Below are 14734 nucleotides of genomic sequence, written 5' to 3' on the forward strand. Positions count from 1 at the left end.
TCTCAAGAGGATAAATACAAAGCAAAACTAACATGGTCATAGTAGGCCTTCTGAACACACAGGTTTCTTGCTTCTTCTGCCTTCATGTCTTTGTGGTATACTAGCAGGCACTTATAAGAAGAAGGAGCAGAGACACAAGTCTTCACCACTCCCTGGTACTTCTTAGTTAGATTATAACTTCTGTTTCTTAGCTCTGTTTTACTGTCCTTGCAGTATGGCAATAACACTTGCAGTATGGTAATAACTTTGCAGTATGGTAATAACAACAATAATATTGTACTGAATAATTCCAGGGAAAAAACCCAAAAGTCGTATTGGCCTTCATAGGCTTTGGGTTAAAAGCCAGGATTGTGACTAGCTTTAAGGTGGGAGAGGAGTTCATATAGATGCTTCTTGTCCTTCCATGCACTGATGAAAGAATCCGATCTTTTCAAAATTCCCTGAAGAACATAATTAAAATTAGATTCTCTTAGTTATCTACAAAGCCTTGCAGCTGTCATAATTTGAGTGCTACTCTTCTTGATCTACTTAGCCCTGACAGCTTAAGTCAATGTTGAATTAAACTTGTGCCAAACCAACCCCTTTATCAGTATCTTTTTCTCTGATAAGAATCCCTAGGCACAACTGAAATAGGAACACCTTTAAACTAGACTGGTTAAATATTCCCCCCCAAATTACCATGGATTTCTTTCCCTCATGCTCAGTGAGGATGCTGGCAGTTAAAAATGCTTTCTGCAAGAGGACCTTCAATGAGATAAATGAGAACACCTTCTTTGATTTTAATGGAATTACATTAAACTACTGCAGGTAGGGATTTGACCCTCTACACTACTGGATTTCACCCAGGAAGGCACTACAGAGGGATAGGTGGTCTCCCAGGTCACAAATTTTTAAAAAGACATACAAAGCAGACAGGAGCAAGCAAGGGATGACTTGATTATATAGCCTGCTCCCTTCTTCACTGCATCTTCCCTGTGTTTTCAAAGGTACATACAGCTGGTTTAAACAGCTTTCAGCGGGAAAGCAGAGCATGGACATTATTTAAAAATTGCTTCCAGAAAGGTAAAATATCTTTCCTATTCAGTCTTTGATGAGGGCTGAGCAGGGAAGAACCAAGTATCAGCTTGAAGAGCCAAGCCGTGGGGTGGAAATATGGCACTGTGGGATCAACCCAGCAGCCACCATAGATTTGCTGGCACCTTTTTTCCCCTACCCCACTAGGTGGGAACTGGCCTTGCAGCAGCAGCTGCAGCAGTGGGATGCCTTCTCCCAGCCCAGGTCACCAGGCCACTAAGGTCTCAGAGGCTGCAGGTGGCACGGGAGAAACACTCTGGCCAGCCCAAATGGAACTGGGGAACTGACCTATTCATCAGAAGCATAAGCATCCCAATACCCCTCTCTCCTAGCTCAGCTTTGCCCTCAAAAGGCCTTTTCAGAGCAGAGAGCAGCATCAGAGGTATTATGGGAGGCAGAAAACAAGTCATGGTGTCAGCAAGGGTTGTGGTGACTGAACAGGAGAATTCCCTCTGCATCCCCCTCTCCCTCCCAGCAGCTGCCTGAATGAATGCATATCTCCATCCATCCTCTCCAGGGAGTTTTCTTACCTCAGCCTCTCTCACTTCTTCCTTCTCTCTCTGCAGGGCTTCTCCCATATATAGATTGCAAGCTTTCTGGGTTTTACTGGCTTTTCCAGGCATTCCTGTAGTCCCTTGCTTCAAATCAGGTCCTCTTTCATCCACCCCAGCTACTCTTTTCTCCCTGGGAGCACAAGGTGCAGATTCGCATCATGCTTCACCCTGACCCTGTGAACGACCTCTTTTCTCCAATAGGAAATGAAGTTTTCATGTGGACATGCACAATGTCTGAGAGACAAGTGGATGGTTTGGCATTGAAAGACAGAGAACTCCCCCAGGTGTAGCTGCCCGGTGAACAAAGTGTGTTTTGCTCAGACACAGATGTCCTGCGTTCAGTCAGGGATGTTCCAAGAACCTGGCTGACTCCTTGCCCTGGGGTAGTGCCCTCAGACAAAAGCAACCTGGCAGGCTCTGACATGACATATATCATGCAGTAATTAAGTGTTTCTGCATTATGGCAGTGATAAGTATTGATTTAATTACTCTGCTTTCATTTTTACACAAAAAGTTCCAGTATTAGGCCAGTAAGAGAACAGAAAACAAAATAAACATGAATCTCTTATATGAATACTGGAATAGCACATGAGTACAGCAAGCACCCTCTGACCCTCTCCCACCCACTCTCCAACATGTCTCCAGATAGTTTCCCTGGGATGCCGCCCAAGCCCATCATCTTTATACGCACTAACTCACAATGTTGGGCATAAAAATTCCTGCTCTCCTACCAGCAAGACCCAGTTGAGTCAAATCCTGCTGCACCCACACAAGTGCACACACACGTGTATGGGAACAGGAAGCTGGAACAGCTGAGGTCCGTGCTTCATGAACCACTGTGGTTTTCCACAAGGGATGAGAACTGATGTTTCAAACCAAGTTCATCAGAAACAGCATCATCAGGCCTGCAGTGAGGGGTGCCATCTGCTCACTTTCCCCAAATTCAGCCAGCCCACGCAGTGCAGGCATCTTCTCAGTTTGTGTGGAAAAGCTGGTTCTCTGTGGAGCTCAATGCAACACCTGCAGCAGAAGGAGCACGCTCGTCAGACACCCAATACTGCGCTCACGTAACGTGAGCAGTTGTCACCCATACACCCCTACCAGCTAAAACTGACTGCTGTACCTATACTCATCACCATGCTATGCCAAAACAAATCTACTGGCAGCAGAAGGAAAAGCATTTCAACAATGATTAAAGACTTGCCTGCAGGATTTTCCAAATGTAAAGCCTATTTAATCATTGCATTTCTGTGTGCTTTCAGGAAAAGAAACTCAGCTCTAAATGACTCACTCTTCTCAGCCCAAATAATTTGTTCTCTGTGCTAAGTATGGCATCTATTTACTGAGACAGTCAGGGGCCAGGCATGAAATGTGTGTCAGGTCTCCTCAGGTCCACAATTATGTACAGTCATATTTTTAATTGAGGTACTTTCCATGAAAGACCTTTCCTCCACACCCTCACAGCTTGGAAATTCAGACCTTGTTCATCCCAAGGCAACTTTCTGCTCACCTCCACAGTGGTATTCACAGAGAACACAGTGGTGCAGAAACAAAAGTAATTGGAAAAAACATCGGAATACAAGCATTTAAACAATAATGGTGCGTATTTTCCAGAAGCCTGCTGACTCCAGCAATTTTGCTATAAAGTAACTTTGTGGGTGATGCTGCCTGAACTGTGACCCATTACTAGAAGCTAATAACATGTAGTCAACCTTGTTAGATTCCTTTTTTTCACTGACAAAGCCTGCCCTCATATACACAGACTTAGGGATTCCAGAGGTCTATGTACAGGAAAATACGAAAAGACACAATGTGTCTTTTTTCATATAAGAAATAAAAATTTAAGGCAATTGTCATTGCTAATTGTCACCAGCATAAGGAAAGGCTAGTCCCTCATTGCTACTCTAGAATTCTGAGAGTGCACCACTGTAGAGCTGTGTGACATAATTTTTTGGAGGCTAAACTCAAATTAACCCCTTCAGTACAAAAGCAATTGCCAGAACGGTCACTCAGTTCACTCAAAATCAATAACCCATTTATTGCAGAAATGCTGATCCCACTGAAGGCAATAGCAAAACTTCTGTTTCATAAGCAGCCCAAAGTACATTCCTGGGTGTGGGAAGAAAGTTTTCTAAAAAAACAAGCACAAATTCAAGTTCTGCCAGGAATTTTGGTGCATTACAACATAAAAAGCCAAGACAGATATCGATTTCCTTTAATTATTTTCGGCATTGCAATTTGCATCTATTATCATGCATAGTTTCAGCGTTGCCACAGCTTTTGAAAACAAACAGATGCTTCCAGGTACTGCAGAGCTTCTTTGTTTGAAGGAATACCTTTATACCTTAACCAGCTCTTCTAAGTAGATAGCTTTTTTCTACTTCAAAACTTCAGAATATAAAATGGTAAATTTCACTTTATTCATTTAATGACTAGTCATGTTTTAAAAACAGCTTGTGTATACACATCATCTCTCATTTACTTTGTAAAAATCCCTAATATATTAATAAGTTCATGAATCTTGCAAAAACCACAAGAAAAGATCAAATCTCTGCCCACCCGTGCACATATCTCCTAGTGAGGTCTAACATTAATAGCGACAGGAAATAATTTTTGATAAGTGAAAACAAACTTGCTTGAAGATTCAGTCTGAAGAGCCATGAAGTTTATTGAACCACAAATGTAATACTAAATAACAAAAGACTAAAGATGGGGGAAAAAAATCTAGTTTGCATATAGCTGTGATGTGGTTAGACGCCCCCTTCTCGGAAATCCAACTGGCTCTGCTGGTGCTTTTCCATTTGTAATATGGAAGAGTTTGATGTCCCCAAACTAACTTGTACCACTCTGTAGAAAAGAAAGTTCCCTATGGTTTTAAAGGATCAGCTGTCTGGGATCCTGACCTGTGGTGTATCTGCTACTAGTGGTAACCAAGTCACTTCAAGGAGAGGGTTCACAGACGTCATGCAATCAGCAGTTTCCCTCCTTCTACGTATGTCCTACAACAAAATAGCTGCCAGTGCTGAGGTGGGACTCCGAACAAACTGCTCTCAGAGTGGCATTTCCCAGGCATGGTATTTCCCAAAGCACTCATCCTTAGGGACTACATGAAGAAAGAGACAAGATGTTTTGTGTTCTGTAATAGCAACCAGATCCATAGCTTCTGAAATAGGATAAAAAAGGTGTGTTGGTTGCCCCATATACAGCCACATTAAGAATATAAAAGCCAGCATTTACTTGAGAACCAGAAATCTCCTTAGTATTACCTTAATTCAACAACAACTCCTTTCCTTTGCCACTAAATTTAATTAACAGGGTAGAGCGATATTGTCTAGAGAGCTTATCTGTTGCAGTCACAGGTTATTTTCAGTCAACTTGATATGCCTCAGTACTCTCTGTAGCTAAGAACTCCATTTAAAAGAGACTGCTGAAAAAAAAGTTAATCTGGCTTAGGTACAGAAATAAAAAATTGGTAAGCCATGAAATGCAGCATTGAACACAAAGCTAATCCTCAAAGGAAGAAACAAGAATGGGTCCTGGTAGTGTTTTTTCTTCTCTCCTTTTTGTCTAGCTTTGATGTCCGAAGACAACCTGAAAGTTCTGGAGTCTGTTTTTCCTTTCCAATTTTTTCCTTGCTTTTATACATTAAAAACTTTCAGAGCATATCTGAAAGAGCATGGTTTTATAGCCACACCTATATAAAGAAAATGTATATTTTTCTGATATATACCTAAATATCTTTTTACAGATGTGCAGACAGGCATACAAACAGACCTCAGTGAGACATGGTTTAGCTAATATGTTAAACTTCAATCCCCATTTAAATATAAGTAGTGTCAGGCCATATAGTACCAGTATTGGGGCAGATGTAGTTAAAAAGACCTATTTTTCCAAATTAAGATGGAGCTATGAAGAAGTCTAGAGATCACAAACTCTTTGACTATGAGGCAGTGATTAATAATTATGAAGGATGAAGATGGACATTTTTTGTTGTGTGGGTTTTTTGTTTGTTTGGTTGGCTGAGGTTTTCTAGTTTGTTTGTCTTCCCCTCAACGTCCAGTTTAATCTCAAATTGGAGATTGCTGTGTCGTTACGAAATCTGCTTGCAGACTGCCCCACCAACGCAGCAGGATGCTCACAATGTGCTTCTGAATCCTCACAACAGCATTAAGAATAACACAGATGTTTGATTTCCCAAATAATTAACTGCTTCTCAAGTTTCCTTGCAGTAGGGAAAGCTTAAAACCATCTCATTTTTCATTCTGGAGTTTTTTTGGAATTAACAGCTGTATTCAGATTCACAAGCATCTCAAGAAATCCCCTCCAAGGGCCATAACTATCTCCTAGGAGAAAAACACAGCCAAACACATTTGTAATGCCAAGAATCTACTCATTAACAAGTGCAGAAGAGAACAGATTCAGGGACACTAGCTGCACTTGCACACTGGTTTTTACACACAGGACTGTTCCTTATGAGCTAGAAGGCCTTACATCATCCACCTAACTATTTTGCTTTCTAGAAAATTGTACTGCTTTCTGAGACAGAAGGAAAACAAAAGGTTCTTCAGAAAGGTCTGTAACAGCTTTATATGGTAACCAATGGATGTGACTAAGGATCTCAGAAAGAGGATGAGCTGTGCCAGTGTCACATTTTCTTACACATCGCGTGCTGGTACTTGGACCAGGGAACATTGCTAAAGGCTGAGGACGGAGGTGTACTTGGCTTAGAGGCAGCGTGAATCATGGCTTTGAAGCAACAAAGCAACATGTTTCATGATTAAATACAGCAAATCAAAGCATCCAAAGGAGTTCCTGTTTTATCTGTGTGCGTGTGTATATACACGTATCTGATATAGTCATGTACGTGCCTAACCGCAGGGAAATGAGTGAATTTCAGAGACGTATGGATGACCCGCACACATACATACTCGTGTATTTACTGCCATGCAAAAACCACCTACTTCATATGTTGCTATAGTACGGCACGTATAAGCTGAGTTTAATGCTTGTTGGCTGGTTTCACTCCTCAGATTAACTGACTCGGGTAAAACAAAACCAAAGCTTCCAGGGTATTTCCCTGTCATAAGTGGCATTGTGAAGTACTTTCAAAAAGTCATCACACCAGTTTTCACTTGAAGAAACAAAGATGAAGGGATTTCTTCGTGAAAAAGAAGTCTTTAGCCTCGTTTTAATGAAGAATCTGCAGGGAAATTCCCATCCTTTCTAGATGAACCACCAGGTGAGCTGCAATAGTATCAATGCAACTTGACATGTCAGGCAAGGTCTTTGAATAACTTTCCCACAGGTCCCCAGTGGGAAGCTGTCACTCCTTTAGTTAACACGATCTTGGCACAACTCTACACTGAGCATCCGAACCCTGTCCAGCTGTTAGTACTGCAATTCACCGCGAGGAGATACCAACATTTAAACATGATTTTGCTTTTCCTGGACTTCATTCCCACTCCATACATGTGAAACCTCCTTGTCCACAACAAATACCCTTTCAAGCCTCACAGGTTGGCAACATGATTTGCATCCCGCTGGATGTATGAGAGCATCGGTGCCATACAAATCAGGCCCACCTTCTCTTCTTCTACAAACACCCACAGCATCACCTCAGACAGAATAAGAGAAGCATAGACTTGTGAGTCTTTCCTAGGGAAACCATCCCTGCTTCCTGGGATGAGTAGAGACCTTCCTTGTTAAGAATTGTATCTACATAATGTTAGTATTGTTAAATGCTAACAATCTTGATTTCTGAGAATTTGTGGAGTCCTACCTTTGAATTTTTCTTCTCTACAGTACCCTGTACTTCATCATTTAAATGCATGCTCCTTACAAAAAGTATTTTAAGAAAAACCCAACACCCCTTGCCTAACACTGTCTAATCAGAACTGCTCTATCTTCTGTTGCAAGAAACAGAGATCAGACTTCCTGAAGTTACCTTTTGTGTACTACTCCAGTTATTATCTTGTGGCGTCTCACCCCCATGCTTGGGGATTTTAGATGTCTTCCCCTATGGAAACAACCTCATATCCTTCATGATCTTATCGTCTTTCTCTACCCAGTGATTCAGATATAAGTTCATCTTACTTGAAGACACGGAGAACCCGAACCGAACGCACTGCTTCAGATGTGGGTTCATCACAGATTTTATTCAGTGGTTTATCATGCCATTCCACCATGATGTTTGACTATTTCCCTCCTAATATTTCTGGTGCTTGTCATTGAAGAGCTTCCCATTGTGCCTCCAAAATGTTTTTCCATTTGATTATAGCCAATTTAGAGAATATCCCTGGGTTCATAGCTACGGATGTGTCATCTGCAGTACTTTGTAGTTATTGAAACCAAATCCAACCTTCATTTTATCATCACCTGCCAACACAGAAATGTGAGAACCTTCTGTATTTCTTCACAGTTAACTGTATGTTGGACTGCCCTCCATAACTGTTTATAATCCACAAATGTTATCAGCTCCTTTTTCCACACCACCCAGAAGTACACTGTACAGCATTGAGACCTTTGAGACACCTTCTCAGGAATTTCAGTAACCATTCTTCTTCAAGAAAATGGACAATTTCTTACTAACTCATAGGATGACTTTTTCCCCTTCTCACATGCTAGCCTAGTTTCTTTCAGAACATTTGTCCTGTCTATCCACAGTGCTCCTTAATACCCAGTTAACTCTTGGCCCTTGCTTAAGTGGGACTCCTGTTTCTGATTTGCTTAGAAAAAAAACAATGTTCCCATTTGTTTCAGCCATACTATGGCTTTACATCCAACCTTACTAGAATTCATATCCTGTTTGCCTTCTCTGGATTTCCCTCTTACAATTTAAAGACTATGTTTTTAACTCATGAAAATCTCATTTACTCTTGTTTAGTTTAGCTCTTTTTCCAGGTGTGGAAGTCAAGGAACACCCTTTTAAAATTCTGAGACTCCACGGCACATCTAAACATGCTGCAAGACTCCATGACACCTTCAAGCATTTAAGTCTCCAGTTGTTCCTTTTACTTTCTTTTTTTGCTTCTTAATACTTACAATTTAACAAGCTGAAAAACAATGTGGTAGATTTTCTGCATGGCATCTCTTTAGTAAACTAGGGTTCTATTCTCTTCTTTCGTCCCTGGGAAGATGAGAACCTGGATCACCACACTTTCTGTCCATACTCAGCCTCTGAAATTTATGGCAATTGCAGTGCAAAATCTTACTATTATGAACACTTGAAAACACAATGTCTGTAAACAATGAAGATATCTGTATCTAATTCTGTACCAAGCTAAGAGCAAAATAAAAACATGAAGTCTGAGCCTAAATACACACAGACCAAATGCATTATCACAGATCTTACAGATCATAATAACACTAGAAAATTAACAGAGAAAAATCACCATTAGTTTTAAGAAAAAATTCAAGCCTCAGAGAATTATCATTAACCATTTTTAAACAAAAACTAGAGAAGTTTTTTTTAAGAAAATCAGGGTAGAGAAATTAATGACATATAAGTTATTAAGTCCCAGCTCTACATTTCCTGAATTATCTTAATTGAAAACAAAAATAAAAAATCACTGTGTTATGTATGTCCTTCATTTTCTGTCACATGCTATCTCCTGTGAATAAGGAAACATCAATTTCCTCTCATCTGTATTTAATTGCTAAGGTATCATAGCAAAAAATACAGCAATTTACTCATTTGTGAGCAAAACTGTTTTTGTAAATAACTCCTTGAAGTGTTAAACTTTATCAAACTTAAAAAATTTGTGCCACTGACTTCAAAGGACAGAGTGTAGGCTTTTCTCCAGGGTAGTTTTGGACAGAAAGGTGTGTAGTAAATGTGAAAAAAACATGCATCTTTTCCTGCTAGAAGTTTTTATCTTTCTATTCTGTTTCTTTTCAATGAAATAAAGAGATATAGCAATATTTGAGCTGACAGGAAAACTTGCATTGTCAGGTCCACATAGCTGAGGAACAGTGATTTAACTAATTTTCCTCATCAGCTACATTCAGCTTGATGAGTTTGCATCTATTGGTTGTCCGAGTATTGCCTTGATTCTCACACTTTAAAAAAGAGATTTCAGTACAGCCTTCAAAGGAAAACTTTTGTGAGGAGAGATGTTTGATAGAGATCAATTAAAGAAAATCAATAGACCTGGAGAACTGACTGGAAACCATCCTTCCAAAACATTTCTACAGAGTAATGCTTAACTTGGTTTAAATGAATTTTGGTCTGGATTTAAAGACGTAGAGTCAGAAATTCAGCTTGGCTAAATCTATACCAGCTCCAGATGCTGTCTTGCAGATCAAGTAATAAAGTGGAAAACCAGAAAAACTAAAGATACATTCTTTACATTTTTGTCAGTCAGGTTTGGGAAGAGGGGTTCTTTTTTAAAATGTTGCTTGAAATATAATTTTTAAAACCTGCAAGTGTTTTTAAAGTGTTTTAGGACCATCCAGAATTTTGTAGATGTTGCTGTTTAAATAATTTTGTCCAAATTTTGTGTAGAAATTTCTGCATTCAGCTGTGAATAAACACTGAATTCTTGATTATATTAGTACCTCCAGCTCAGTTCCTTCTTTTAGCTAGTCCCCCCTGCTTTTTCCAAAAGAAGCATACTAGCTGGATCCTAAATATCACTTGGGGAACACAGTGATAGAAACAAAACCAATTTTATTCTGAAGGAAATTTTAGAAAAATTAGAAGAATTACATCAGGAACAAATTTGGCTCAGTCTATACAGAGGCACACACATCCCATTCAGTAGGGTTTGTTATATTGCCAGTACAGTATAATATTTTATATGCTCTCTTCAGAATCACATGTGTATTTAACCCTACTGCTTTTGGCTCCTGAAGGAGTCTATGTAGGGGACTGGGGTATATAGCCAGATAGAGCTTGGAAAAAGGAAAGTATAAAATGCTAACTAAGGAGGATGTGTAATCAACAGTCTCCTCAGCTTAGAAAATAAAATTTTTACTTAAGGGAGGTAGTTTCAGGAACAGAAATATCAGACAGCAGATATTTCCCGGACAGACTGTGCCCTTAACAAACATTAACACTCTCTTGATTTGCCAAAAACTGTTCATGGAGATAAAGCAATGCAAACAGGTAAGCTGGTCACAAGAACTCAGGTAGGACTTAGCCTACAAAGATTACATAAAAGGTTGACTCTATGCATATTGAAAAAAAAATCATCTTCTTTTTCCTGCTCTCTGACTTTGAAACAGATTTTAGTTATTCTTTTAACAATATTCTGAAAGAAATAAGGTAAACAAGCTTGTGCCCTCTAAAATATAAAAGAGTATAACTGTAACAGAAATAACAGATAATCTAATTGGAGAAATGATTCCAGAGTTTTTTCTTAATTTTTAAGGCTGTCTTTTAATACTTGTTCTAGCAAAGCAGCATTTTATATATTTTTTTATCCACCCTTCCGTAATACACATTCCAATGTCAGTTAGACGGGACCTACAGGGACCCACAGACAAGCATCATTTTATTATGGTAATAAAGAACAAGACAAATACATTCTTGAGAATTTGTTCCCTTTGAAAACTTTATCTATGAAAAAAAAATCATATTTTTAAAGACAGCAGAGATTTAAAATATCCATTTCATATGCAACACTGAGTTTAACTGCATGTGGGCTTTATATCTTCCCAAATGTTTAGTCATGAAATCATACAAAAACATGTATTTCCTATCACACAACAGAATATGTCTAGCCTATATATTAATTTATTTCCTTCATTTTTTAAAAAAGGCTATACCCTAAAAAATAAAGTCACTTTTAGTTATGAACAGATTATATACAGATTAAAAAAACCCAGGTTTATTAGGTTTTATTTTAATCATCACTAGTGGTACTCCAGTTTGAACAGTATACTAAGTTTGCTCTTGTCTTCTTGCTGTGCTCCTCAGCGCTGAGGACAGTCGCACGAAGCTCACACAAGGCAGTAAGTAGGTGTAAGATGAAAATCCACCACATTCCCCCAACTTACCTCTCTTTGACATCCTGAAATGCAGCTTCTTTATGTTTTCTCCTCCCCAGCACTGCCTAAATGCCCTCTGAGGTCTTAACCAAGCATCAGTCCCTTACACTCGGAGTCAGAGCATTCTGCTCTCCTCACACTGCACCCCTCTCCCATCTTGGTGGTCAGACCCCCAGACAAGCTACCATTCACCAGCTTTTCACTTTGCACCCATGAGTGAGAAGTGCCCTTCAGGGACCCTCCACTCCTGGACCTCTTCATCATCATTCCTCTGAAGAAACCAAGTGTGCTCTGGCACTGCACAGGTTTCTGATCAATAAATTACTGTGCTTTACATGGTTCAAATTTAAGCTTTTATTTAGTTTTTAAATTAAAAAAATAAATTTAGTTATTAAATAGTGGAATGGGTCTAAACTAATGTTTACATATTAATTCACTTGTTTTAGGATACCACCAGAGAAATAATTGAAGTATACCACCCAGACAAAACTTTCTGTTAGAAAGCTCAACAGGGGCGTAATTCAGTTAAACAGGAAAAAAAAACAACCCCAAAAGTCTTAATGTTTACAATGAACATTAGTAGTAAACCTCTGGTTTTAGCGTCATCCAATTCTAGTTCTCATCACAAAGGCAGTCATTGTATTCAGGATACTATACCACAGTGCTAATGTCATCAGCTTCATCTGGTTTCTTTTGCCTGCTTGGCAGGGATTTCAAGTACTCAAGGTGCCTCCTTGCATCCTCCTGGTTCTGTCGGACGTAATAAACTACATAGGAGATCACCATGGTGAACCAGCCAAACATGGTGACCAGCATGGCGTAATCAGTAGTCTTTTTAGGAAGGTTGCAGAGGTCAGCATCATTGGCAGCGTTGAGGAATGGTCTCCCTGCGTGTTCATCCAGCACAGAAGTCTTGCAGATGACGTTGTTGGCTGTCTCGTGGTTGGAGGCCATGCTCCGCAATACCTGCTGCAGTGTGCAGTCACAGTGCCAGGGATTGTTTGCAATCCTGGCTCTGGCCTTTAAGTTGTTGAAAGCGTTTTTGTGCACGCTTTTAATCCGGTTGTCAGACAAATCCAGAGTCTGCAAGGTTTCTGCCACCCCCTTAAAGGCATGTTCATCTATAAACTCAATCCCATTTTTTGATAAATTGAGGACTCTCAGTTGGTTCAAGTCCTTAAAAATTTCATTGGGGATAGATGTTATCTGATTGGAGTCCAAATAAAGTAAGACTGTTTCTGGAGGAAGATCTCTGGGTATTTCCTTGAGGTTTGCATTGCTACAGCTGACATTCAGACCTCCAGAGTGGGAACAGAGGCAGCCTTTTGGGCACATACTGGCAGAATGAAAGCACAGTATCATGAGGACAAAGCTTTGTAAGAGCAGACACATGGAGAGGGAACGAGTTAACCACAGGTCTACCAAATGCATGCTGGGGTGTCAGCATAATCACATGACCATTTCTCATTCAGCCAACTGTGGTGGAAAAAGGTTCGGCAAAGCTGAAACGTGGCTCCATTTTCTTCCGTGGGTTTAGTAAAAAACAACTAACACATGGGCTTCCTCATGGTCAGTGCTCTTCTTAGAAGCATGCCTACAGAGAGGAAGGAAAAAAAGTTCTTTATACCATAAACTCCAACCCTAACTTTTTTTTCATAAAAAGAAAACAGAAATTAAAGTGAAATGCAACACTAAATAAATGAGCTATTATCTTAGGTAACTCCTATTAGCATTAATCTGAGTTTAGTGCATATATCCCCTGGACATTTTTAAGAGGATAGACTGCACTTACTACAAATTGCACAGGTTTGGTCTTTAATACTTATTAGAGAAGGCACTGGTTCATTTTTATCATAGATTTTTCTAAAACAGGTATAAAACTAAATTGCATTTTCCCTTGCTGAAGTAGAAGATGCATTAATAGGAGCCAGAAGTTGTATCCCCAGCAACAGTGACAGGTAAGTGAGGAATTTGTGGTGGTTAATGTGAACTTATCTCAAAATAATTTTTGCTATTGTAAATCCAAATCAAAATACTTTAGCAACAAAATATTTTTACTATATCAAGGAACAAAAATTAGGCAAACCAAATGCTGCTGCAAGACACTACAAACATCCACCATCTCCTTGTTTCTCTCCCCCCTCCTTTGCTTCTGCTTTCGAATGCTGGACTTCCTGTACTTTCCAGCATTTTGTGAGACCCACAGACATAATTTCTACTTCCAGTTATCTTGAAAAATTTATTTGCATTTAACATAGAGAAAAAGAAATGGAACAACTGCCAAAAATTCACATACCCCACTTCCAAACCAAATAAAACTCACACAAATCTATGTACGAGCCAAACACAAAAATATCTTATTTGTGGCATATATTTTGCTAATGGAACATATGAAAAATATTATTTCTGTTCCTCTCCTCTCAAGTTAGCCTAAAAATAGTAAACATCCAGAAGCTTTTCCATTTTCTCCTTTAATTGGAACACAAACACAGAAGTCTGAAATGCTGACCTATATGGTTTCAAACACAACCTTTTCCCCCACCCCTATTATGGTAAACTATGAATTTCTAACGACAACAGGTCCATTTGTTTTCATGTACATGCCCTCTGTCTTTGTAGAAGCTCAGATATTTGCAGCCTTCAGGTTGTATTTACATACAAATGAATTATGTTTTTTTCCAAATCCACATTGTAGTCCACTAAACAAGAAAATCCCTGCAGGGAGGATATGTATGATTTTACACAAAAAAGAAGAAATTGCATTGCAATCATTTTTTGCTTGCAGAATTGACATACCAACTGCAGTTTCTGGCACATTGCAGTAATAGCAATGAGAAGTTGTGAAGTTAACCCTGGAAATGTGAAACCATTAAGAAGGGAAGTATGCAGAGTATGAAAAGCTCCTTTTGAGGAGAGAGACGTGAGGTAGCACCTCCCCAGTCGATGGAGTTCTTCATGACCTCTGTGGAAGAAAAGGGGTTAATGTGAAAGAACCCCACTGCAGTGGGTTCATCCTTTCCATTTCTCCCTTTGGCTCTCTGGTCACTGCAGTGCCTGGTCTTCAGACCAGACAGAAATCTGCTATAGAAGGAGACAAGTTCCAGAAGTTGTTTTTT

The 14734-nt window shown here is 39.4% G+C and overlaps 1 protein-coding gene across 2 annotated transcripts in view; it reads right to left on the reverse strand.

Annotated features, from left to right (window-relative positions):
• Nucleotides 1-11948: 11948 nt before the first annotated feature.
• LRRC3B (leucine rich repeat containing 3B) overlaps nt 11949-14734 on the reverse strand; it is a 44559-nt gene continuing 41773 nt past the window's right edge. For both annotated transcript variants that reach the window (XM_051789069.1, XM_051789070.1), the window contains exon 2: nt 11949-13212. In XM_051789069.1, coding sequence (XP_051645029.1) covers nt 12270-13049 — 780 coding nt within the window. In that variant the 5' untranslated portion in view covers nt 13050-13212 and the 3' untranslated portion in view covers nt 11949-12269. The remainder of the gene's footprint in view (nt 13213-14734) is intronic.

This window comes from Manacus candei, unplaced genomic scaffold (assembly GCF_025592945.1).
Source record: "Manacus candei isolate 608988 ecotype Guabito, Panama unplaced genomic scaffold, ASM2559294v1 h1tg000026l, whole genome shotgun sequence".
Taxonomy (NCBI): Eukaryota; Metazoa; Chordata; class Aves; order Passeriformes; family Pipridae; genus Manacus; species Manacus candei.